We start from the raw sequence: 26,043 nt of genomic DNA, 5'->3' as shown, positions 1-26,043 counted from the left end.
TGTGGGAAAAAGACTCTCATGATGAGAGAACTTGAGGGAGCTCTGATCAGATCAGATCAGATCAGATCAGCCTCTCAAAACACGCAGCTCATACTCAAATCACGGAGAAGGAACCTCTCTAATTCTTATGTGTCCATAAGAACAGCTTATGGACAAGTTGGTGGCGCTGTTTCATTGCGGAGTCCTGGTGTCGTCTGACCAATCAGAGCCCTCTGAGGAGAAAGAGGCGGATGGAGGTTCGGTTGTGAAAGAAGGAGGGGGAGAGAGAAAGAAGAAGAAGAAGTGTTCACATACGTTGGGTCCTATCTGCACATACATTATTCTAACATATTTATGTATTTATTTATTTATTTACACCTGCAAACATTTTGCAGATCTCGACTGGACGGCAGTTCTCCTCCGGGTCCAGACAGCCGAACAGATGTTTGTCATTAGCTTCATTGGCAGCAACATATGGCTCAGACAAAGCCAAATTAGTCTCTCCAACTTGTTGCGGTTGTAATTTATTTTTCTGCCTTTTTATGTTTTATTTTTATTTTTTGGTGATTAGAGCGGATGGTCTGAAATCCAGCCACCGCTATGGGCAACGCCTGCGCCGAATGGAAAAAAACAAATGGACTAAAGAGTGGTTATAATAATAGTTTTTCACACCATTTTATTAGCAACAAGGTGTCAGTTAGGTATACATAAAAACAAGGACAAAAAGTTCTCTGCTGTACCAGCTGGTTCAGAAAATAAAGCAAGAAATCCAAATACTGTAAGTTTAAAAGCAACACCGCATCTGAATCAACACTTGTAGTAATAGTAGTTGTAATAATAATAATAATCGTAATAATAATAATAATAGTAATAATATAATTATGTCATAGTTCTTTATGGCACTACATTTCATGTGCAACTGTCACGTTTCTGTTTGAAAATAAAATTAGGAGAGCATAGCTTTGACACAGCACAGGGTTGTGTTTCTGGATGTGTGTGTGTGTGTGTGTGTGTGTGTTAATGTAATTGCGCGGAAGCACGTGTCACAAGGGGAGGAATGAAAACATAAAACCACTCACTGTTTCACCCTGTCAGAGGAAAAAAAGGCTGCTAATAAAAATCAACATTCACAGAGAGAGAGAGAGAGAGAGAGAGAGAGAGCAGAGTCCAAGTGGAGCGATCCAATCAGCTTCGAGCCCCGTCCAATACGACCAGCACTTTCCTTTTTCATTTTCGGAAAAAAGAGTCCAGTCAGAATATCGTCCGTCCTGCTGCGCAGATATAAAATAAAGACGATCTTCCCTGGTCCATCTAGTCAAGAGGAAGTGTGTGTATGTGTGTGTGTGTGTGTGTGTGTGTGTGTGTGTGTGTGTTTGTGCATGTGCGCGCACATTTTATGGATAGTTAAATATTTATAAATGTGCCTTTAAAGGAGGATACATCTTTAGCCCAGGAATCCACGTATTAAGAAATCAGACAACAAACGCAAGGAGTGAAGTAAAAAAACACACACACACACAAAATAAACAGGGATTCAGGACGGCTGTAAAATAAAGGCTTCCTCCGGTCGGCCCCCCTGAAACGTGTCCGCTTTGGCGAGGACGTCCTGAATGTGGGCGGTTCCACGGTGACGTCATCTGGAACCACAGTTTGGGCAGGTCCCGCCCACTCCGCGGTGCATGCCAATCACAGGACGGGCTCGGCTGTCATTCACAACGTCAAACCTTTTGCAGTGGTTGGGGTTTCGGACGCGATGCCTAATGCCGCCACCAGGGGGGGCGGAGGGGTACATTTTTAGCTTTGCGATAAGCAGAAAAATTAGGGCAATTGGCAATGTGGGTGGATGAGTTTGTGAGCAATGCCGAGGTCCACCACTAGGGGGAGTGGGGGGAGGGGGGCTCTAAGGTTGTAGGCAGCAGTAACCTTAAGTTAAAGGTCGATCGGCGCACGTAAAACTGTTATTGCAACCCGAGAGGCCGGGTCCAGCACACAAACAAGACACGCACGCACGCACGCACGCACGCACACACACACACACACACACACACACACGCATGCAAACACAGTCACACAAATGCACAGACGACGCAACCCCACCCACCTTTGGCACCTATATCCCCGACCCCCCCGCCCCATAGCGGCGACGCTTGAAGGTAAAGCGGGAAACATTTTCACTTTCTGTGAGCCCTTTTTTAAAATGTTATGGCCAACAAACATCGCCTTGAAAACGTCGCCTTCAAGTGAATCCTCATGTTTCGGTGGAGCCCTGCCCCCTGGAGGCGGGACTCACCCAGATGTTTTTTTTTTTTAGACAATCTTGCCCCAGGATTTCACGGTCGACGCTGTGGGAGATTCAGGAAGAGAAAGTGGCAAAAAATTCCCCCAAAGCACAAAAAACCCCCCCACAAATCCCATTCATCTTCCGCTTCTTTTTTCTTCAAAAGGAGCAAAACAAATACAACAAACGACGCAAAAGTGGGTCTCAGCGACGACGATCAACATTCCCCAAGTAATTTAGTAATTTAAACTCCATATCGCCCCCCCATCCCCCACCTCTCCCCTCCCCCGCACCCTAGACCTGAGCTGAGAAAACTCCTGGAACATCCTGAGAGCCGCCAGCCTCCAGGACCGGATCACACCTCAGTGGACTGGACTGGACCTGCCCTCCCAGTCCTCCCAGTCCTCCCAGCCCGCCCAGCTGTCCCAGTGCGACTAGACGTCGGTGCTGATGCTGCAGCTGCGGGCGAACATGTCCCTCATGGTGACGGAGCGCGCCAGGTTGGGCTTGCGGTAGTTTGTGAGGTTGAGCGGGACGGGGACGGGCAGCTCCAGGTCCTGCTCCTGGAACTGCTGCTGCTGCTGCTGCACGCCGCGGTAGCTGACGCGCTCGCCGCCGTTCCTCAGCCCATCGGCCTGGTATTGGTGGTGGTGGAGTTGCAGCGGCTGCGGCGGTGGCAGCGGCTGCTGCAGCTGCTGTAGCTGCTGCAGCTGCTGCAGCTGCTGCTGCTGGGCAGGGGCCGGCGGCGGCGGCGGCGGCTGGAGGTAGAAGGGCAGCTCGTAGTGCGTGCAGGACGGGCAGAAGGTCTGCGAGCGCGTCAGTTTCCTGGCCTGGGGAGGGGTGGAGAAGAGGGCGGGGCCATTGGGAATGGAGGAGGAGGTGGAGGAGGCGGCGGCGGCAGCGCTGACGGAGGAGGCGGCAGCAGCGGCAGCCGTCGCCGCCACAATGTTGTGGTTGGAGTGCACCGGCGGCAGGCGGGACGTGACGGCGAAGTCGGGCTCCTCCTCCTCCGACTCGGACTCCTCCTTCTTACAGCAGTAGTACTGGCGGAGGAGAGATGGGGCGTCAGCCAATCACAACAGAGGACACAGGAACCCACCCCTACCTCCCCACCCCTTGCAAACCCACCCCGACAGGAAGTCAAGAGCATCATTGAACAAAATAAAAAACACAAGCGGCAGCTTTCCTTCCTCGAGCGATTTTCTCCCGATTGTTTAAAGGAGTCAAAGGTCCGAGGTCATCAGCCCGACATGATAGTAATGAGAGAGATGATATCTATGATGATGATGATGAAGATGAGAGTAATGATAGTGATGATGATGATGATATTGATGATGATGATGATGATATTTATAATAATGATGATAGTGGTGATGATGATGATGATGATGATGATGATAGTCATGATGATGATGATGATGATGATGATGATGATAGTAATGATGATGATGATATTTATAATAATTATGATGATAGTTAGTGGTGATGATGATGTAACAGTTTGATCCTGCAGCGTGTGCATTTTCCTGGTATTTTAACCTTGTCATTTTAGAGTCATTGGCACTACGTCACAGACTGGGTGCGTTCTAAACCCCAGCGGTTCTCTACAGATGTTCCCATTAAGATGATACACTTTGTTCTCCGGCTGCCTCATTAAAAATCCCATTAACCTCTGTAATTGAGGGTCACCAGCGCAATTCGACGGACTAAAGTTTTGCAGAAGCTCTGCTCTTGCTCACGACACAGGCCATCCTGAACTTCCTGGAGGAGGAAGCGTACAGGAAGTGAGTGTGAAGGTGGGCGGCGGCCTTACCTGCAGCCGACAGTAGCACAGAACTGCGATGATCAGCAGTAATATGACCGTGGCGAGGATTCCACCAGTGATGACCACGGTCCCGGCTGTCATTCGAATGGCTCTCCATCAACACCCTGCAAGCAGTGGAGGAGGTGAGGAGGAGAGCTGCTGAGGAGCAGGAGGAGAGGTATCAAAGCCCTTTATGACATCACATAGGGCAAAATGTAAATTGCTTGTTAGTTATTTGGCTTGACGGCTTGACCGCTGTTATAATTTTATTTTACAGATGGGAGTTTCTGCCGTTCGTTTCTCTGGCGGATCAGTGCGGCCACCAGAGGAGATTTACGGCTCGCCAGCTACATCAAACACTGAGACATCAGCTGCAGAACAAATTCATCTTGTCATCTAGTAAAAAAATAAGCCTGGCAGTTTGTCCGACTTCCAGTGACGGGAAGTTGAGCAGGGACTCGATGCTGCAGACAAAGACCCTGACCTCCCATGAGATGCAATCAGCTGAGGGGGCCAACCTTTGACATCTGGCCTTTGACCTCCCATGGCGTCCGGGGCACAGCAGCGGTGACGGATGCAGACTCATGGAGCTCGATCACTTACCCGGTTTTTCAATTACGGCGCAGATCCATAATTGGCATTCGTTTGTTAGCGCCAAATGAGGGCTGCATTCTTTCTTGATTCTTTGTTGGTTTTTTTCCCCCCCGGTCAAACAAGTTTAATGACTGAGAAAATTGCAGTGTGGGTAGAAAAGGAGTGAAGGTGTGCTGATTAAAGCGGCGCGACCGACCGACCGGCTGATCCTCCTTTTGATCAGATCAATGCTCGCCGCTAATTACCCGCTTTTAGTCCCGACAGCAGGTGCAACGTCGTGAGAGCAACAAAGAACGAACCTCAAGGCTAGACGTGCTGAAATATTCATTTTACTCCTGGATGAACTGAGTGCTGGTTGTAAACGCTGGCACGATGTTTGCGTCCTTCTAAAGTTTTGCCGCCTTTTGTCCAGTCTTCTTTTGAGGCCAGCTAAATAACGTTGATAACATCTTTCTTTTTCTTCTGGTGGCCACTCGTGGTATTGCACCCCAAAACACCGTGGCAGGCTTGCAAAATTGTTTGATCAATTGTAAACTTTTTGTTGTTTCGTCTATTTTTTGCACACATTTATCCGTAAATTGCCTTTGCAGTTCAAATGTAGGCAAATTTGATTTGGCTACATTTTGAAACTTGATACACAGACGTGTATCAATTTCTCTCTCATCTGTCTGGTTGCACTCAGCTTCTTTCTAGCCTTTAAAGACAGGATGGTTTTGTACAGAATCACATCCTGTTGCTTCAACCTTCTTCAGCAGAGTTTTGCTTCCACGTAGTTGTTTTCATTTCCCTTGAGATGCAGCTTCACTGCACACGGTCTCGACTCCAGGGTGATCTAAAGGGGGCGCCAACTCCCAGGTTCAGCGCCGACTATAATTGGTCCGGGTGGGGTGGGCCGACCCCTGCAGACACTTTGGAAATTCAAGACCTATAAATTTTTTCCCCCTCCTCCTCCTCCTCCTCTTCCTCCGCCTCTTCTTGCCTTCATTACATCCACAATCTGGACGCGTCACGGAGCCTCGCCATCCGTCTGCGACCGCCATAATTGCCTGCAACCAAAAATAGGCCAGCAGGCTCGTTGCTAAGCTCTGACTCAACGGCTGGAGCAGCGAGGAGGCGGAGGAGGCTGCTGCTGCTGCCGAGATCTGACACACCCTGGAATAGAAACGACTGGGAAGCAATAATAATAATGCCGATTATGACGATGATAAGAACAAGGAGGCGGGGCCACGCGATGAGGGAACTTCTCAGCCAATGGCTGACAGTCGTCCGTCTTTGTCGGCCAGCACCATTGAGGAGTGAGCAGAGCGCCCCACGGGGGGCCTGCAGGTTGCTTGCGAGTGCCGCTGCGCTCCTGACGTCTCCGAGACAGGAAGGAGAATCGCAATATTTGGCTTTTTGAATCGTGATATTTGGGCGCTGTGTTGGCTTGGAAACAATTTTTTTGTGTGTTTTATTTATACGTATGAAAAAAAATCTAAATCCAGGACTTTTGATGCAGCTTCAGGCAATTTGTGTCCTTTCCTTTAAAGTAAATACCATAAATTTTACATCCGCAAATCCCTTATTTTGTTCATTTGGTTGCCTAAATATATCTATATCTATATATTTATATAGATATAGATATATATATATCTATATATATCTATATATATATATACTGTATATACGTGTGTGTCTGTGTGTGTGTATCCTGCATTTATACTGAAATGTCTCCATTAAACACACAACCACTGTGTGTGTGCGAGCACAATCAATGCACACAACAGTCTCTCTGCACAGCAGCATCACCACATGTGTTTGCGGCAACATTTTTGGATTACAATTTCTAAAAGGCAAACATGAGAATGAGAAAAAACAAAAACAAAACACACACACACACACACACACACACACACACACACACACACACAATCTTGATAAGCTTTCACGCGCCGGTGCACACAAGCCAGTGGCACGGGGCAAGTCATTACTCACGCGTACACACACATGCACGCACGCACGCACACACACTTACATACAGACGCACGTAGAAGTAGAATATATAGACGCATTAGTCATTTTGCAGAGGAGGCAGGAGGCCGTGTGTGTCTGTTAGAGCTGCTTTAACCAGAACAGTGTGTGAGGGGTGTGTTGCAGCGTGGTTAATTATTCAAACACTTGCATGCACACACACACACACACACACACACACACACACACACACACACACAGGGAAAGCGTGCAGGCCAGACTGTGTAGTTTACAAGGAAGTTGTGGTCTCAGCTCCATCAGCTGGTGTCGTTCTGCAGAGATGTCAGCAGGTTACAGAGACCGAGAGGAAAAGCGTCCAAACACACACACACACACACACACACACACATGCAGGCAGCCCCCTCACGCAATATTTCCCTGTCGCGGCTAACGTGCTCAGACAGCGAGCTCCGGAATAAACGGCCTCGCCGGGATGGAACATGGCAGGGATCACAGCCGAGGTCTTGCCGGGAATAACGGCCGCTGACAGGCTTCCAGCGGAGCCGCAGCTCGGCGGAGCGCCGTCGGTGGCAGGATGGAGTGGTGCGCCAAAGGAGGGCCGAGCCCCCGTTACAGCTGTATCTGCCAGACGAGGACGAGGCCCCCGGAGGCGGGAAGACTTTCAATTCCCGGAAGATACACGGATGTAAAGGCTCGCGGCGCCGGGCGTAACAGCACCTGGCGGTCAGAGAGGTAAATTGCGGGTATAACGTTTGACTTGACGGTCAAGTCAAGCCTGGATATTTTTTTCCTGCCCCCGTGTGGCTACTTTTCAGCTTTTATCATTGCAGGTGTAAAATTCTTCCATGAAGTTTGGGGGAACCTTAGTTAGCCCGGCGATGGAGAGGAAGAGAAAGAGGGGAAGGAAGAGGAGGAGGAAGAGGAAGAAGAGGAGACTTGAGCTCTGATGCAGCCCCGTGCGTGACGACGTCAACGAGGCGACTGGATGCTCCTGAATTCATTAATTTAGTTTTTAATCCCCTGCTAAGCCTGGAGGAGGGAGGTAACTTCCTGGAACCGCCTCCTCCGTGTTAGCGGATGAAAGTGCACCGTGATTAACGCGCTTACACAGTGGCCCTGAAGCCCCGAAGCCCTGTCGCTGTGATATCCTGCCGCTGACCCTGAACGCAGCATCGCTTGACTTTCCCCACCACCTCCTCCTGTATGACGGCGCCGCAGAGTCAGTCGAAATGTCCAACTAATTGTTGCTACTGGAAGACAAAAGTGGAAGTGTGACGCTTTTCGTGGATGTTAGCGGTCAGCTGTAGGGCCCCGTTATCTCCAAGGATCTGATGTTTACATGCGGCAAACCATTTAAATGAATAAATAAATAAATAAATAACAGTGAACAGCTGATCATCAGCGTCTCCTCCCAACTGCTGCGCCGTGTCCCTGAATCCACCGCGGGTGCTGTCGTGCTCACTCAGCTAGGCCTCGGGGGGTGGGGGTGTGGGAGACACCTATCCCTCCTCCTCCACCCCCACCCATCCCCCATCGTCCTTGAATCCTCTCAACCCCTTCTGAATTCTGACCTTGAATCATAAGTCCTGGAAATCCCTACGGCTGTAGAGCGGAGAGGGAAAACGGAGGGGGGGTTGTTCACCGTAGGGAGACGAAGAGAGAGAGAGAGAGAGAGAGAGAAAGAGAGCAAGAGAGAGCGAGAACGAGAGAGAGAGAGAGAGAGAGAGAGAGAAAGAAGGAAATTCTCATCTCTGATTCACAGCTGCACGACGACCAATTAGCAGCACCGGAGTGAGGCAGTGGATGGTTGTAGTTGACTGGGGCGGGGGGGAGGGAGGGATTTGGGGGGGGGGGGGCTTGGACCCCACACCGACTTGCAGGTCTGTTACCTTCAATTACGCCGCCGGCTAAAATGTCTCTCATCCATCCGGGCGACCTTGCCTGCCCACCTACTGGCTCCGCCCCCTTCAGGCTCCGCAGAGCTTTGTTACAGCTGTGACTTCCTATTTTTTTTTTCTTCACGGTCGTCACTGGTGAGTCGTTTGGCTTCCGGCTCAGTGGGGACTCAGTGACTGGAAACAGACTGATTGTGTCACTGAGTTGTTCTGAACTGAGTCACTAACTCTTGACTTGCTGCTCTCACTAACCCAAGCTCCAAACAGAGGGGGGTGGGAGGCTGCAAACAGAGGGGGGTGGGGGGCTGCAAACAGAGGGCTAAATTAGCTTTATAGCCAGGATGGAAAACAGACAGTCCAGCGGTTCCTTTGAAAAAAAAAGAGTAAAAGGAAAAAAACCCTCTGCTGTCTGTCTGCTGCCTCTTTCCCTCCTTCATCTCACGCTGAGCAGATGATGAAACATGAAGGGACACTTTGTTTTGCGAGTGTGTGTGTGTGTGTGTGTGTGTTTTAAAGGAATTTAAGGCGACATCAGATCTTGTTGGTATTAACGGCTCAGGATCCCCTTGTTGTCATCCTGCCGCTGCACTTCCTGCTCCCTCTCCCTCCTCTACCTCCTTCCCCCCCATCATGCTGCTCCCCTATGCTGTGCAAATAATACCACTAGTCTGCGCGTGACAGCCTATAATCTCGGCACCGGCAGCGGCGGCGGCGACGTGAGGCCGGCTCCGAGCGATCACGGCTCTTTGAACTCGCGCACTTGATGGATTGAAGAGTGGCTCTAAGCCGCCGGAAAACTGGATGATGTAAGTGGCTTAAAAAAAAAAAGAAAGAAAAAAGAAAAAGGTGTCCTCAGTCAATTTGGCCCACGTAGATGCGTAATGGGCACAAATAGTGGCTTTGATAAAGATAATCCCCGCCACCTCCCGCTGACATGAGGAGGAGCGCTGACGGGTTCCAAACACCAGGTTAATGAGGGACCAATCATCTACTGACGTGAACCCTTGAGCCCTGCAGCAACCGTCGCAACCACTGTGTTTATCAGCGGCCCCTATTTCAGCTCAGCTATCTATCCTCTGAGAAGCCCAGTGCGGCAATACCAGCAGTAACCATGCGGGGGCGGCGTTCACAGTTTTAAAGCAAGAAAAGTTTACACTATGGAAAAAATGGGGAGGAAACCAAATTTGCGAGTTGAGAAGCTGAAAACAGCTCCCTCTAGTGGTCGCTCAGTGCCTTGCGCCATCTATTTTCGTACAGTGAGTACACAAATCGAGTCTTTTACAGAGGTGTACTGCATCAGGTATATTATTACACAAATATATACCCGCCTGCTTTCATGTAATTGTCCTTGTAGGTTAGCTAGCATTAGCTTGCAAAGCACTCCGATATGTGCGGACATACACACACATACACACACATACACACACACACACACATAGAGGCAAAGCATTAATACACTGGCTGTAAATAAACGTTTCCTTATTCCTGCCCCCACAACCCCTCCCCGAATCAGATAAAGCACACGTTGGATTAGATTTCCTGGTCGGCGCTCGGCAGCGAGATCGCTCCCGCTCTGCACTTCCTGTCACTTTGTTCACTTTGTCCGCTAAGATGGAATAAAACACTTCAGCCATGAGCTCACAGCGACTGAAACTGAAAAGTTTTTTTTTTTTGCCACCTTTAAACAATTTCCTGCCCAATATAGAACTACGGAGCAGTGGACAGTGAAGGTACACTGGCAGTTAACAAGTGTGTTAAACTAGGCCTGTGCCAGGCCAGCTGGGGGCACTGTGCCAGTGGCATCGGTGCCAAAGTCTCTGTTGTGTTCAAAGTCAAAATTATTTCAAGATAGTTAGAAGATACTTTTGTCCTTTTTTAACTCTCTTGTTCTCTACACGCTGTCCCTACACCGTGGGCCATCGAGTCAAGAAATTTCAATGCTCTGCGTATGTTACATGTATGTAGAATTGACAATAAAGCTACCTTGTACATTGAGTAAGGTATATAAAAAAAAAAGGTCAACCCCCCGTCCGGCGACGGTCAGCGGTGAGGAATGGACGTCGCAGCTCATCGCAAACTTCCTGTTTCCACTTTGCTGGACTTTAAATCAAGAGCCGCTTCTCAAAGAGCGCCGGCTGCTCCGGAGCTCAAGGACACGATGCAAAAAAGACACTTTTTTTCCCCACTTCCCACGGCAATGTCCTCGTGCTGCATGATTTCATCTGATACATAAATGCATCGCAACCGGGCCGATGGGCGCGCACGTGGGTTTTCACGTGCACAAGCTTGGTGGCGGCGGTGGCGATGGTGGTGGTGGGACAGAGAGCAGCAAGCTAATGATCAGTCCGAGTATGGTGAATGGGTGCGCTGATCCACACACACACACGCACACACACACCTGGCTGGATGCCAAGGCAGATGTAGTTGCAGTGCAGTGAAGGTCAGGCTGCATTATGACATCATAACCAGGTTTCCTCAGCTGCACGACCTCGCTGCAGCTGCATGTGTGTGTGTGTGTGCGTGCGTGCATGTGCGTGTGCGTGTGTGTGTGTGTGTGCCCGCACTGCCACCTTCTGAGTGTGTCATCTATTTCCTCCCCCACCCACCGTATCCACTTCTAACTTCCTGTCAGTCACATCTGTCACTTTCTCAGTCGTCTCCTAGCTCCGCCCCCACACCCCTCCTCCTTCTCCACAGACTCTCCGCCCTTTAACTTTTCTATTTTTTCCCCTCCACTTCCACTCTGTGGCTCCTCGGCTCCGGCTGCCGGCCTCCTGGCCGCCTCAGGGAAGGACAGCCAGCGCCTGTTTCTCTTGTTTTTCAAATTAAACGGCACATTGAGCAGCGACGGCGGTGGCGGCGGCATCGAGCTCCATGGCGATCAATCGTCCCGGCGGTGCGTCAATTTGCCGTAGCTGTCATGTACAAATGTGTTTGTGAGAAAGTCGCACGGCCGTGTCCAAAAAAAAAAAACTAATCAAGAGATTTAGGTTGACTGGAGACTTGACGGGATCACATTTCCGCACGGGGAAGAGCGCACACAAAGAATTCCGATCGGAAAACGCTGCAAGGGCGGACCGGACAGATTTTTAACTTGAGCCGTCAGATTTTCCCCTGCAAGTTGTGTCGGTCAGCAACAGGATGGAGCTTCCTGTTGGTTCAATCAGAAGTAGAGCAAAAATAAAAAGAGAGAGAGGGAGAGGAAGAGAGAGAGAGAGAGAGAGAGAGAGAGAAAGAAGGAAAAAAACTCCCTTCAAATGTGTTTTTTTCTTTGCCTTTTAAAGTGAAAACGATGCAAAGTTTGGAAAAAACAAAAGCAAACTGCGAACAGCATCCATGCTGCCAAGTCTTAGCGGTAGCTAGTCTCACAGTCACTTCCTGTATCCAACTTTTGCGAGGAACGACTTTGACGAGACGACACCTCAATGAGGAAAAGTATAATAAAGAAAGGTGAGAGACGGAGAGCTGAAGACGGAGGATGAAAGGGAGGAGAGGACGGCGGCGGCGGCATCGGGTCTCCGTGACCTCGCTGGGAGGCGGAGGGGGGACGTCAAGGCGCTAAAAGCGGCCAAAGGCGGCTGATTGACTGATGGTCAAGAAGCGGCGGTGAGCAGCGCGGTTGCCGTGGCGACGGAGGCTTTTACCGACTGACATTTTCCACCACTGCCGCTTTTTCTTCTTTTCTCCTTCTGTCGTTTTTTTTTCTCTTTTTTATCGGCGGAGTGGGCGGTTACACAGCTGAAAGTTCTCGCCCTCTCTGCCCCCCCCCACCCCCTCGATAACTCTGCCTCAAAAAAGGAAAATCCAGGATTTTGTCGTTGCGATTCGGCTCTCTGCTGTAAGTCACGTGACCCGGTGTGATGCTCCGTGGCGCCATGACTGCGCCGGACAATTCAAACAAGAGTCTTCAAATTGGATTTTCTTTGCCTCCTTGTTATCATGATAACAGTGACACTCTTAAATCTTCGTTCCCGGCCTGACAGCCGTCCACGACCAGGATCAAACTGATCATCCACCGCCACCGATGGCACGCCGCAGTGATCGGTGAGAGTGTCAGGATGGGGTGAGGAGGGGGTGAGGACAGTTTCAGATGAACATTGAGAAGCCATCTTCCTTCCCCACCCCCACCCTGCACCTCCCTGAATCCCAAGGCTCTTTATCTGCAGGCTGCAGCACACACACACACACACACACACACACACACACACATACACACACCTTCCCAGCAGAGCATTTTAAAGGCAGTTAAGCTGATATGTGAGTACACTTTGGATAAAAATAACAAGAGATGAAGCCTCTCCATCCTGCCACTGATTACACCTTCCTCACCTCCTCCTCCTCTTCCTCCTCTCTTCCTCCCCACACCTTTCCTCTCTTCTCCTCCTTCTGCCTCTTTATGCATCTTTGAGGTTTTTTCCTTCTTCATCTCTTGCATCCCACTCATCTACATGTCCTTCATCTCCCTCCTGGTGTGACGACTGAGAGGCTGGTAGCAGACTGGAGGCAGGCGAGGCGTGCACGCACGCACACACACACGCACACACACACACACACACACACACACACACACATTAAAGTCTTCCTCGGAGCGTGACTATGAGCGAGTGTGTATGTGTGTGTGTGTGTGTGTGTGTAGCCAGCAGTATGACTGATCTCCCAGGGGGCCGAGGTTGTTCCGAGGGTCACTGAGGGAGTCGCCATGGGAACGTAAGCCCCGCCTCTCCTTTGTCATTGTTGTAGGATCTCTGGCAGTCTGTGTGTATGTGTGTGTGTGTGTGTGTATTTCCGATATATATATATATATATATATATGGAGCCTCAGGCCACTCTGTGGCTTGTGTGCTGTTCAAAACACAGCAGAGGACTCACACGTATCTTGTCTGCACACGTGATCAAAGGTTTGTTTTTTTCCCAGCCTCCGAACACACTGACCGCAGCAGTTTGAAACAATCTCCCCGCTGCCACTTCCCAACGCACATGCACGCACATACACACACACATGGGCGCGCACGCACCCCTGCGGGCAGTGAGACTGAGAGGCGGCGAAAATGACCGTTGGTGCTGAATCAACGTCGGCCAATCCGACGGAAGAAGCAAAGCAGAAGTGGCTCGACCAGCTTTAACGATGAGCATTTGGTGGACAAAAAAACAACCTCCACACGATCTGGACTGCAGTGAAATTCCGGCCGCGGACGTTCAAACTGGGAACGTCAGTCGGCTGTTTGCCTGCCGCTTCACAGGAGATCGAGTCGCACAATCAAACCTGCAAACCAACTCGAGCTGACATTAAAACCCTAAAGGGGGAACGAGCCGAACGCCTCCAGTCAAGTGGAGTTTACTGGGAATCATCCCGCTGGAGGCAGTTTTCCCCCAGACGCTCCGGTTAGAAGGGAGGGAATCAGTGGATGACTGTGCAGGTGCAGGTGGTTTGCAACCCTTCTTTTTTTTCACAACCCCATCTGGAAGTGTCTCCTGAGCGTGAACTGGACGTGTTTTTATTTTTTTTAGGTGCACAGCGGTTCTGAAAGTTCTGGAAGTGGAGGCTAAACGCTTCAGGAGATCCTTCCTGCTGAGAGGCATCACCCTGACAGCTCTTCCCCACTGTGAGACAGAGAGCATTCTGGACATTTTCCCTGGGCTCAAAGGCAAAGAATGCACCAATGGTTTAGAAAACCTTGCTTATCCCTGCTGCCTCTGCACAATTTGACTGTCTTTTGCACATCTGCTTTGGTTGCTTGTTGTACATAGATTGATTTGAGCGTTTTTGTAACTACTGTATAGTTTGTTTTTTTAGTGCAGCAACAGTTTAGTTTCCCAATTTGGGAGCAATAAAGTACATCTATCTATCTATCTATCTATCTATCTATCTATCTATCTATCTAAGCCGTCTGCTAAGCTAACATGAGAGAGCTAAAGCTATGAGCTACTTATGACACCAAATGTCAATTAAAAAAATATATCTTATCAGGGATATTTCCTGGCGTGTTTGAAGCACCTCACTTGCTCCACCTCCTACCCGCGGGTGGCGCCGCTGAGCATGCGAGTCGGAGCAGCTGCGGATCGATGGGACTGTGTCTAACGGCCGGTGACGCTCGTTGTTCCGGGGCCGTTTGGTCGTCGGGAGAGAGTGACTCTCTCTAAAAGCCTGCTCGCCTTTCTCTCTCTCTCTCTCTCTCTTTCTCTCACTCTCTCTCACTCTGAGGACGACGCGTCATTCAAAGGTTCCGGGAAAAAAGGAAGAAAAAAAAATCTCGGCACTGTGTACATTGGAGTGAATGTTGAATTATACATGATCTGGGTGACATGAGGACAAAAAAACTCACTCTGACTCTCTCTCTCTCTCTCTCACACACACACACACACACACACACACACAAACAGACACACACTCACGCACATAGTTTGTTTATGTATCTGTGTGTGAAACCCTCCAATCCTGCTTTAACTTGCTAGTTGCGCCGCTGTCCGTGGTGCTGAAGCTACAATGACCTCAAAGAGACGCTGCTGCCCGGCTGTTGCATTTACGCATCAGTTGAGAACTGAGCGATGCGTCCACTAGAGGTCGCTGCTCAGAGTTCAGTCGCCCCGAAAAAACAGATGAAAATATATAAAAAAAAAAGACAATTGTGACTACTACAACGACGATAAGGCCGTCAAATCTGAGGCCACATGTGGGCGGAGAAATTCATCCTCGTAGCTAATGGGAGCAGCTGATTGGCCCAGCCGAACGCTCACTTCCTGTCTGCCGGCGCGTTTGACTGCTTGCTTGGCTGCCGTGTAGCCAACGAGTGCCGGCTTCAGTGCTCGACTCTGCCCCCTGGACAGTTTGCCGTGGTACTGCAGCGCTGTTGCGCTTGTACGTGTCTGGGAGGCTGCTGCCTCAGCAGGAGCCTGAGGGGGAGACGAGGAGCACAACAACCTACAGACGTGTTGCCCGTCTGACCAAAAACAAAAGCAAAACAACAGACGTGGAGCTGCAGCCCGTCTCTGACCTGCCTTCACCAACTGACCCGTCTCAACCACCACCCACGGACACCTGCTCACCCACCTTGCTGTTGCCCTCTGGCAGGGAGCTGCACATTAACGGCACGGGACAAGTTGTTCATTTTTTTTTTCTATAAAGCTGATCACGCTCCTGTTATTTTTTCTTTCTTTTTCCTGTGACGCTCTTATCTGCATCATGTGTGAGAATTTAACCCAAAGCAATTTTTCCCACTTTGGATAATAAAGTTGATCTTGTGGCTCCCCAACTTCTGCATTTCTCTCTTTCTCTGTCTTTGCCTCTTTAAATCTTCCTGCCTTTAATCCCCCTTTTTTCCCCTGCCGCTCTGCCTTCGTTCTTCTGTTTTTTTTCTCTCTCCATTCCTCTCAGAGTCTTTATCTCTTCATCCCTTTTTCTTCATGTTTATATGGTTTCTCTGTCTGGCTCAACTGGGAGCGGAAAAATGAAAATCCACGCAACAAGCCGATTCACCCCCCCTCCCCCACTTTAACCTTGATGTGTGATGTGTGATGTGTGCAACACACACAGAGACACATTCACGCACACACACACATTCCGGGATGTGGCTGAGCTGTTGGCTCTTTTACCTGCAGAGATAAGAGGGACTGTCCGGGTCACATGGAGGCTGGAGGAGCTCAGGTCCCGGCTGGTGCAGTGGCCAGTGGTCAGTCAGCGGGAATCAAAACCAGTGACCAGGAAGGAGGAGAGGAGGACAAAAAAAAGAGCAAAAAACCAAAGAGGAAAAAAAGTGAGCCGGAAACTGGACCTGCTCCCGTCGAGGCTCCTCCCGCCAGTCTTTGCTCAGGAAGACTTTTCTTTTTACCGACGTGTGATGCCCAAAAGGGGGAGAAGAACAAGAAGAAAAAAATCAGGAATCACTCCAATACAAAACCAAATGAGCGGCGCAGGGGATGAGTTTGGGGCAACAAGCGCATCCAGCGGAGTTGTCCGAGCGGCAGATTGGAGCTTCAGCAGCGGCTGTGCGCGATGTGAAAGCCTCCTACGCAAACAGCATCGGCGGCGGCGGCGGCAGCAGCAGCAGCAGTGGTATCGGCGGCGTGCGTGTTGGAGGAGGAAGAAGAAGACGAGGAGGAGGAGGAGACGGTGCACGCTGGAAAAATCTCCATCCCGACAAGCGGGTCCCGGGAAGAGGTGCGGGGTGGAGGTGGTGGTGGGGAGGGGGTCGAGGTCAGATGTGATGCAGCGCTGCTCCGGTTTCCGGTCGATGCGGCGCTTTGTGTGTGTGCGTATGTGTGTGTGCGCGTGCCTCAGCCTAGTTGTGTCTCTTCCCTCCTTCCGGTGTCCATGCTCGGTGGGGTAAATAGACGGAGAGCCCGAAGCCGCGGGGTCTCGACGCACCGGTTGCTGTCCGTGCGGTTGAACAGGCGGCGCCGCTTCTTTCTTTCCTTCTTTTTGTCTTTCTTTGTTTCCCCCCCCACCTCTTCTTCTTCTTTGTGCGCCCGATTCCTCGGTATCCGGTGCGCGCACACGACCGAGCAGGACGCGCTTCCAGCCAGGCAGGCAGGCAGGAAGGAGAGAAGGATGGAGGGATGAGAGGAGGGATCGCAGCCTGCAGGCTGAGTAGCAGCAGCAGTAGCAGCGGCGGCGGCAGCAGCAGGCGGAGAGGTGGCGCTTTAGTCCCCGCCTCAGATTGGCTGTGGGTGGGAGGAGGGAGAGGGGAGAGTGATGGTGGACCAATCAGAAGTCTCAGGCGAAAAAAAAAATAAAAAAAAATCGAGTTCTTGACGCTGCAAATGTTTTTGATTAAAAATGATGGAATTCTCCTCCTCATTCCAGTCCCATTGGTCCTTTGAACCGAGTCGCGAATTACGAGTCACTTTATTTGACTGCCATGTTTTTATTTCTGCTGACATTTTTGAACAAAGACAACAATATGACACAATTTTAGAATTGAACTTTAATTTGAAATTCCTGGTTTTTAAATCTTATTTTTCCGAAACTTGGTCTTGGTCATCGAGTTTTATTCAATGGATGAAGTCGATCAAATGTGACTCTCGAAGAAATATGATAAAGAAATAATATGCAAAAATAGCAGCAGGGATGACCTTCACCAGCAGGGGGACTCTGGCTTTTACTTACGCACATTTTCCATTTTTGTTTTGGTTGTTCTTCACAGGAAGCGGTTGAACCCCAGAGGTTTGTACTTTTGATGACTGTCTGCTCCGTAAAGGTTATTAAGATATTAAATCGGAGTCAGACTCAAGGTTCAGCCAAGGTGGAAAAACAAACTGCTTGCCCGTCTGGGACGAAACCTTCATTAGGACGACGGAACCGAGCGTCCTGGTGGGCGGGGCCGCTGCCCCAGCCGCCCTGCCCCCCCCCTTTCAATCTTATGCCTCTGTACAAAAAAATCGCACACCGCAAGCCAGACAGGAAGTAAAGAAAATGCTTCAGTGCCATCAGTTCCTTGACGAGGAAACGCCGGTCAGCTGTGCAGCATCCACGCTGACAAGCTCACAAGACCTTACATGCTTGTTTTTGGACTTGAACCCACACAGACACAGAGAGAACATGCAATCTCCACACAGAAAGGCCCTAGGAGACCCTGGGAATCAAACCCACAACCTTCTTGCTGTGAAGCTGCAGCGCAGGCTTGAAATCTCAGTCGTCCAGCTGCTTTGCTGGGTTTCAGAAAAAAAATCATCTACGAATTTTAAACTTTTAAATTTTTTAAATTTTAAATATTTTTGTCTTTTTTTTCATCCTCCCTCGCTGCAATAATTAATTTAATTTCCCAACCGTGGTCCTGTTCCTCTGCCACAGTTTTGTTTCTCCTCCCTTCCCCCCGTCCAACCGCTCACGCGGTCCAGCCCGACTCATTCAGAAGGAGAAGACGGTCAGCGCGAGGCAGCGGTGTGAGTTTTTATTGCATTCATTATTCACACGCACAGACGAGGAGATTAGAGCACTTTGGGAGCCGAGCGGCGGTGAAATATTTACAGTCGGAGGGAGTGAGATGGTCGGATCGGTCAGGATGAGGTGGAATTCCACGTCTACCTCTCACCCCTGTGTGTGTGTGCGTGTGTGTGTGTGTGTGTGTGTGTGTGTGTGTGTGCGTGTGAGTGTGTGTGTGTCTCCCCACATGCATGCTGCAGAGGTGTGTGAGGTTATCTAACAGGCAGCTTCAGCTCCTTTTCTGTACTTTTTCCCTCCTTCTGCTTGAAGAAGATGGCAAGTTTTCTGCAGAACCTTCACCTGGGCGAGGACTTCTGAGAGCAGGCATAAAAAAAACAACAACTACAGGGAAAAAACACAGCAGAAGAGCTGATGCTCGCTGATGTTTCCAGAGTTGTAGAGTCTCCATATGAGGCGTAAACGTGAAGAACTGGACATAAAGAAATTCTGTCCATCCCGTCACATTTTGTTAAAAACAATGCAACAATATCGAAGATGTTTGCTCATTGATTTATCGCCTCCTAAATCAATGAAGAGCAACGTCCTCCTGACATTATCAGTCACTTACTGTTGCAAACTACAGGCCGGGCCAGGAGTTAAAGTGCTATGAATTACGATGCCAGCAGAGTTTAAAAAAATATGGATCTGGCAGCAAAACACTGAACTGCCGGCTGCAGTCCCCCCCCCGCCCCCCGATTTGACCAACATTTTTGCACATATTTTCACTGCCGCAGATGTCATCACAAAACTGTAGTTGTAGTTGTGGTTGTAGACAGCAGAGTGTGAGTGCCAATGAGATGTGGCGAATTAATTTCTGGTGAAACTACGGTAATTAGGAGGCTTTCGTGATTCAGCGACACTTGGTGCTGTTTAGACTCGTGAGTTGCACCTGTGTTCCGCTTGAAATTCACGCTCAAAACATTATTTGCACCAAAATATTCAAAGCTACTTTTTTAAAAATAAAATAAAAACTCCCAATATCAATAAATTGCCGTGGCCGCTTGTTTTCATTGTATCTGCAGATGACTTGTGAGTCTCTGAAAAACGCCCTCGCTGGAGCAGCGACTCGCTTGGATCTGCTGCACAACAAAGCAGATGGACATGAGATCATCTTAACTGGATTAGAACCAGTGAGGAGATCCTGGTGTTCCTCTCAGCAGCAGCAGCAGCAGCAGCTCGGCCTTCTTGCTGTAAATGAACGAAAGTCACGTGACCTCGACTGCTCTATCCCTTCTGCCGCTGACCTTTGACCTCCTCCTTTATGGCTGATCTTCCCTGCAAATTAACTCTGTGTCTCTGTTTGGATTTTTTTTTCCATACTGGAGAAAAAAAAAGTCTGGTTTTTCATTTTCATAACTGAGCTCTGGGTGTTTCCCCGCCACCCCCAGGAAAACTTTCCCATCATGCTCCTCCAGATGAGTCGCACCAGCCGCAAATCTTTGACAAAGTGCATTATTTAGCTCGTATTTGATATCATGTGATGCTCATGATTAATTTATTAAAGTAAGTGAAAATCCTTTGATAAAATATAATATAAGTGTCTTTTCATTCCTTTTCATTCATTTACCCAAATGAAATTTACCCAAGATTTTGTGCCTGTCTGTGCATGATTGAGGTATTGATATAACTCTGCAGCCCAATGTCAAGAGAGTTTGATAGCTCAGTGGGTGAGACCACTGACTGTCCTGTGGTAGACAGGGGTTTGATTCCTGCTCTCGGCAACTCAAAATATATATATTTCCAGTGTTTTTCTTTGTCAGAGGTACTTTTTAAACTTGTGAAACCCTTTAGCTAAAGGCAGACAGCATAGTTGGATTTTTTTTCCCATATAAAAAAAAATGTTTTTTTGTTTTTTTTCAATATTTGAACATGTTCAGATTTTGCTATCAAATAATGCCAAACTCTCATGAAACAGTCATGCCAGGGTATTAAAGTATGTCTCTTTTTTTTGGGACCCATTGAGATTTTACATTCTATCACTCTATATCAGTGTTTCCACCGCGGAACAATTAACAAAGAGTGTTCAGTAGGTTGTAGTTAAGAAAAACGCTGCTCAGGTACACAGGATGGACAAATGTTTGACAGGGACGAAAAGAAGAATTCAGGAGTCCAGCGGTGGCCAGTGTTCTTTGTTGTTGGGCACCTTGGCTGTAGAATCGTTCCGCGGAACGATGGTGTCGTTCACGCCAGACTTGAAGCGGGGTGCTTGTCCGAGAGACATGGGACCACTTGCAGGTTCATCGGGATCCCTCAAGCCACGTCAAATTTGGGGCTTCTAGCCCATGAGGAACCCTGAAACCCTAACCCTAATTCCAGCATAACCCTAACCCTAACCCTAATTCCAGCCTTATCGCTAACCCTAATGCCATGCAAATCTAGGGGGTCAAAAGTCAACTTTGTCCTGGAGACTTGGGACCACTTGCAGGTTCATCGGGATCCCTCAACACACGGCCACGTCAAATTTGGGGCTTCTAGCCCATGAGGAACCCCAAAACCCTAACCCTAATTCCAGCAGTAACCCTAACCCTAACCCTAATTCCAGCCTTATCGCTAACCCTAATGCCATGCAAGTCTATGGGGTCAAAAGTCAACTTTGTCCTAGAGACATGGGACCACTTGCAGGTTCATCGGGATCCCTCAACACACAGCCACGTCAAATTTGGGGCTTCTAGCCCATGAGGAACCCCGAAACGCTCACTCTAATTCCTGCCTTATCGCTAAAGCCTTAATGCAGTGCAAGCCTATGAAGGTCAAAGCTCAACTTTGTCCGAGAGACATCAAGTGGTTTTTCATGAATCATTCGTAAATGTTAAGAGTTTGCTTTGTGGAGAATTCACAATAAAAATACATTGACACTGTCAAAGATGGACTCAAGCACTATTATTGAACTATACTGCATTTTTTGAGTGATGTGAAGCTTTTGACAAGCGCTGCGCAAAGGAGGCCCATTTGTTGTTTTTTTTGAAGGGGGCCCAAAATTCCTGGCGGCGCACCTGAGCGGGCATCTCCAGCACTAAGGCAGTGGAGCTGCCGGCCACGAGAGAAGAATGAACCAGTCCATTGAAACCATTTGTTTGATCTAGTGAGTGGCAACAGTCCTCTCAGGATCTTAGGGCGTTTACCCACAGGCGCCCTCGGTAACATCTCGATACGGTACGGGTCGGTATTGACGCATTTCCAGGGGCCCCAGCACAGTCCCAGGGGTTACGATTTTGGTAGCAACATGCAGGGCACTGATTGGGTAAAAGTTTTGACGAAAGCCAAAGGCAGTCTCTCACGAAAGACCAAAACCGCCATTTTTTAAATGCCCCGCGTGTGGATTTTTACAGTTTCGGCCACGACGATATTTGAAAACATGCTTGAGGACTGTAAATGTGTTTTGTAACATCAAGCAACTTTAGTTTGAAGGCTATTTGCAAACTAGAGCCGTTAAATCGTGTCGATAAACCGCTAGCCACCACCGCTAACTCCGTGCTCTGCTTGTGTTGTTTTCGCTGGCAGCGAAACTTAAGAGGCGGCGATTTTGGCTCGCAAGTTTCGTAAGTTTCACTCCCTATAGCGATTTTTAAACGCTGCTCGCTTGTTAACGCCGGTCGAATAGAGTTGTTGCTGTTTTGTGCTATGTGTGGACTTAAGTTGTGCGGATATTCTTGTCTAATAGTAAACAACTGTGAGACTCAAGGTGATCGTTTCAGCGTCTACATTTTCTCTTCTAGGACAGTGTTTTGATACAAGTCAACAGTATGAAACAAAATAATTATAAGCCCTATGAAAATGTCTTGCACAAAACAAAACAAAACCACGGTTAATACAAAAAGTGAATCCTATGGTTTCCGGGACACGGGAGGCACAAAAAAACTTTCGGTGACTCCGCCCACACTCAGGTACGAGTTGGGCTTATGGAAATACCTTTCAACCGAGCTGTCCCGTACCGTGAAGGGCTGGCACTAGCCGCACAGGGCTAGTGGGTAAACGCCCATAAGTGCCTTTTCAGCTGTAACCCTGTCGTGTCTGCTCCAAATTTTTCCTCATTGGCTAGAAGCCCCAAATTTGGTGTGGGCGCTTCTTGGGGGCTCCTGATGAAAAAGCAAGTGGCCCCATGTCTCTAGGACAAAGTTGAAATTTCACCCCATAGACTTGCATTGAAATAAGGCTGAAGCTAGGGTTAGGGTTAAGGTTAGGGTTAGGGTTCCTCAAGTACTAGAAGCCCCAAATTTGGTGTGGGCGCTTCTTGGGGGCTCTTGATGAAAAAGCAAGTGGCCCCATGTCTCTAGGACAAAGTTGAAATTTCACCCCATAGACTTACATTGAATTAGGGTTAGCGATAAGGCTGAAGCTAGGGTTAGGGTTAGGGTTCCTCAAATACTAGAGGCCCCAAGTTTGGTGTGGGCGCTTCTTGGGGGCTCCTGATGAAAAAGCAAGTGGCCCCATGTCTCTAGGACAAAGTTGAAATTTCACCCCATAGACATGCATTGAATTAGGGTTGATGAAAAGGCTGAAGCTAGGGTTAGCGTTAGGGTTAGGGTTAGGGTTAGGGTTCCTCAAGAACTAGAAGCCCCAAATCTGGTGTGGGCGCTTCTTGGGGGCTCCTGATGAAAAAGCAAGTGGCCCCATGTCTCTAGGACAAAGTTGAAATTTCACCCCATAGACTTGCATTGAATCAGGGTTGACGATAAGGCTGAAGCTAGGGTTAGGGTTAGGGTTAGGGTTCCTCAAGTACTAGAAGCCCCAAATTTGCTGTGGGCGCTTCTTGGGGGCTCCTGATGAAAGAGCAAGTGGCCCCATGTCTCTAGGACAAAGTTGAAATTTCACCCCATAGACTTGCATTGAAATAAGGCTGAAGCTAGGGTTAGGGTTAGGGTTAGGGTTAAGGTTAGGGTTAGGGTTAGGGTTCCTCAAGTACTAGAAGCCTCAAATTTGCTGTGGGCGCTTCTTGGGGGCTCCTGATGAAAGAGCAAGTGGCCCCATGTCTATAGGACAAAGTTGAAATTTCACCCCATAGACTTGCATTGAAATAAGGCTGAAGCTAGGGTTAGGGTTAATGTTAGGGTTAAGGTTAGGGTTAGGGTTAGGGTTCCTCAAGTACTAGAAGCCTCAAATTTGCTGTGGGCGCTTCTTGGGGGCTCCTGATGAAAGAGCAAGTGGCCCCATGTCTCTAGGACAAAGTTGAAATTTCACCCCATAGACTTGCATTGAAATAAGGCTGAAGCTAGGGTTAGGGTTAGGGTTAGGGTTAAGGTTAGGGTTAGGGTTCCTCAAGTACTAGAAGCCCCAAATTTGCTGTGGGCGCTTCTTGGGGGCTCCTGATGAAAGAGCAAGTGGCCCCATGTCTCTAGGACAAAGTTGAAATTTCACCCCATAGACTTGCATTGAAATAAGGCTGAAGCTAGGGTTAGGGTTAGGGTTAGGGTTAAGGTTAGGGTTAGGGTTAGGGTTCCTCAAGTACTAGAAGCCTCAAATTTGCTGTGGGCGCTTCTTGGGGGCTCCTGATGAAAGAGCAAGTGGCCCCATGTCTCTAGGACAAAGTTGAAATTTCACCCCATAGACTTGCATTGAAATAAGGCTGAAGCTAGGGTTAGGGTTAGGGTTAGGGTTCCTCAAGTACTAGAAGCCTCAAATTTGCTGTGGGCGCTTCTTGGGGGCTGCTGATGAAAGAGCAAGTGGCCCCATGTCTCTAGGACAAAGTTGAAATTTCACCCCATAGACTTGCATTGAAATAAGGCTGAAGCTAGGGTTAGGGTTAGGGTTAGGGTTAAGGTTAGGATTAGGGTTCCTAAAGTACTAGAAGCCCCAAATTTGCTGTGGGCGCTTCTTGGGGGCTCCTGATGAAAGAGCAAGTGGCCCCATGTCTCTAGGACAGAGTTGAAATTTCACCCCATAGACTTGCATTGAAATAAGGCTGAAGCTAGGGTTAGGGTTAGGGTTAGGGTTAAGGTTAGGGTTAGGGTTCCTCAAGTACTAGAAGCCCCAAATTTGCTGTGGGCGCTTCTTGGGGGCTCCCGATGAAAGAGCAAGTGGCCCCATGTCTCTTGGACAAAGTTGAAATTTCACCCCATAGACTTGCATTGAAATAAAGCTGTAGCTAGGGTTAGCGTTAGGGTTAAGGTTAGGGTTAGGATTCCTCAAGTAGTAGAAGCCCCAAATTTGCTGTGGGTGCTTCTTGGGGGCTCCTGATGAAAGAGCAAGTGGCCCCATGTCTCTAGGACAAAGTTGAAATTTCACCCCATAGACTTGCATTGAAATAAGGCTGAAGCTAGGGTTAGGGTTAGGGTTAGGGTTAGGGTTAAGGTTAGGGTTAGGGTTCCTCAAGTACTAGAAGCCCCAAATTTGCTGTGGGCGCTTCTTGGGGGCTCCTGATGAAAGAGCAAGTGGCCCCATGTCTCTAGGACAAAGTTGAAATTTCACCCCATAGACTTGCATTGAAATAAGGCTGAAGCTAGTGTTAGGGTTAGGGTTAAGGTTAGGGTTAGGGTTCCTCAAGTACTAGAAGCCCCAAATTTGCTGTGGGCGCTTCTTGGGGGCTCCTGATGAAAGAGCAAGTGGCCCCATGTCTCTAGGACAGAGTTGAAATTTCACCCCATAGACTTGCATTGAAATAAGGCTGAAGCTAGGGTTAGGGTTAGGGTTAGGGTTAAGGTTAGGGTTAGGGTTCCTCAAGTACTAGAAGCCCCAAATTTGCTGTGGGCACTTCTTGGGGGCTCCTGATGAAAGAGCAAGTGGCCCCATGTCTCTAGGACAAAGTTGAAATTTCACCCCATAGACTTGCATTGAAATAAGGCTGAAGCTAGGGTTAGGGTTAGGGTTAGGGTTCCTCAAGTACTAGAAGCCTCAAATTTGCTGTGGGCGCTTCTTGGGGGCTGCTGATGAAAGAGCAAGTGGCCCCATGTCTCTAGGACAAAGTTGAAATTTCACCCCATAGACTTGCATTGAAATAAGGCTGAAGCTAGGGTTAGGGTTAGGGTTAGGGTTAAGGTTAGGGTTAGGGTTAGGGTTCCTCAAGTACTAGAAGCCTCAAATTTGCTGTGGGCGCTTCTTGGGGGCTCCTGATGAAAGAGCAAGTGGCCCCATGTCTCTAGGACAAAGTTGAAATTTCACCCCATAGACTTGCATTGAAATAAGGCTGAAGCTAGGGTTAGGGTTAGGGTTAGGGTTAAGGTTAGGGTTAGGGTTCCTCAAGTACTAGAAGCCCCAAATTTGCTGTGGGCGCTTCTTGGGGGCTCCTGATGAAAGAGCAAGTGGCCCCATGTCTCTAGGACAAAGTTGAAATTTCACCCCATAGACTTGCATTGAAATAAGGCTGAAGCTAGGGTTAGGGTTAGGGTTAGGGTTCCTCAAGTACTAGAAGCCTCAAATTTGCTGTGGGCGCTTCTTGGGGGCTGCTGATGAAAGAGCAAGTGGCCCCATGTCTCTAGGACAAAGTTGAAATTTCACCCCATAGACTTGCATTGAAATAAGGCTGAAGCTAGGGTTAGGGTTAGGGTTAGGGTTAAGGTTAGGATTAGGGTTCCTAAAGTACTAGAAGCCCCAAATTTGCTGTGGGCGCTTCTTGGGGGCTCCTGATGAAAGAGCAAGTGGCCCCATGTCTCTAGGACAAAGTTGAAAT

General features: G+C 48.9%; 1 protein-coding gene across 1 annotated transcript; it reads right to left on the bottom strand.

Annotated features, from left to right (window-relative positions):
• Window positions 1–2,600: 2,600 nt before the first annotated feature.
• On the bottom strand, window positions 2,601–17,179 carry LOC142889876 (uncharacterized). Its single transcript, XM_076028558.1, has 3 exons — window positions 16,112–17,179; window positions 4,071–4,186; window positions 2,601–3,300 (listed from the first exon to the last, which is right to left on the bottom strand). Exons 2-3 carry the CDS (start codon window positions 4,161–4,163, stop codon window positions 2,692–2,694), a joined length of 702 nt encoding a protein of 233 aa, XP_075884673.1. The 5' UTR covers window positions 4,164–4,186; window positions 16,112–17,179; the 3' UTR covers window positions 2,601–2,691.
• Window positions 17,180–26,043: the final 8,864 nt, after the last annotated feature.

Source organism: Nelusetta ayraudi, unplaced genomic scaffold (genome assembly GCF_046127955.1).
Source record: "Nelusetta ayraudi isolate G7.1 ecotype Tasmania unplaced genomic scaffold, CSIRO-AGI_Nayr_v1 ptg000026l, whole genome shotgun sequence".
NCBI classification, from domain to species: Eukaryota; Metazoa; Chordata; class Actinopteri; order Tetraodontiformes; family Monacanthidae; genus Nelusetta; species Nelusetta ayraudi.
The sequence above is the reverse complement of the archived record's forward strand: the minus strand, read 5'-3'. Positions and strand labels throughout refer to the sequence as shown.

Excerpts from the sequence above, each read along its gene's own strand:
- LOC142889876 (XM_076028558.1), bottom strand. The coding sequence starts at position 4,163 with ATGACAGCCGGGACCGTGGTCATCACTGGTGGAATCCTCGCCACGGTC. Across the intron at positions 3,301-4,070 it reads TGTGCTACTGTCGGCTGCAG|TACTACTGCTGTAAGAAGGA; the intron begins GTAAGGCCGCCG and ends CTCCTCCGCCAG.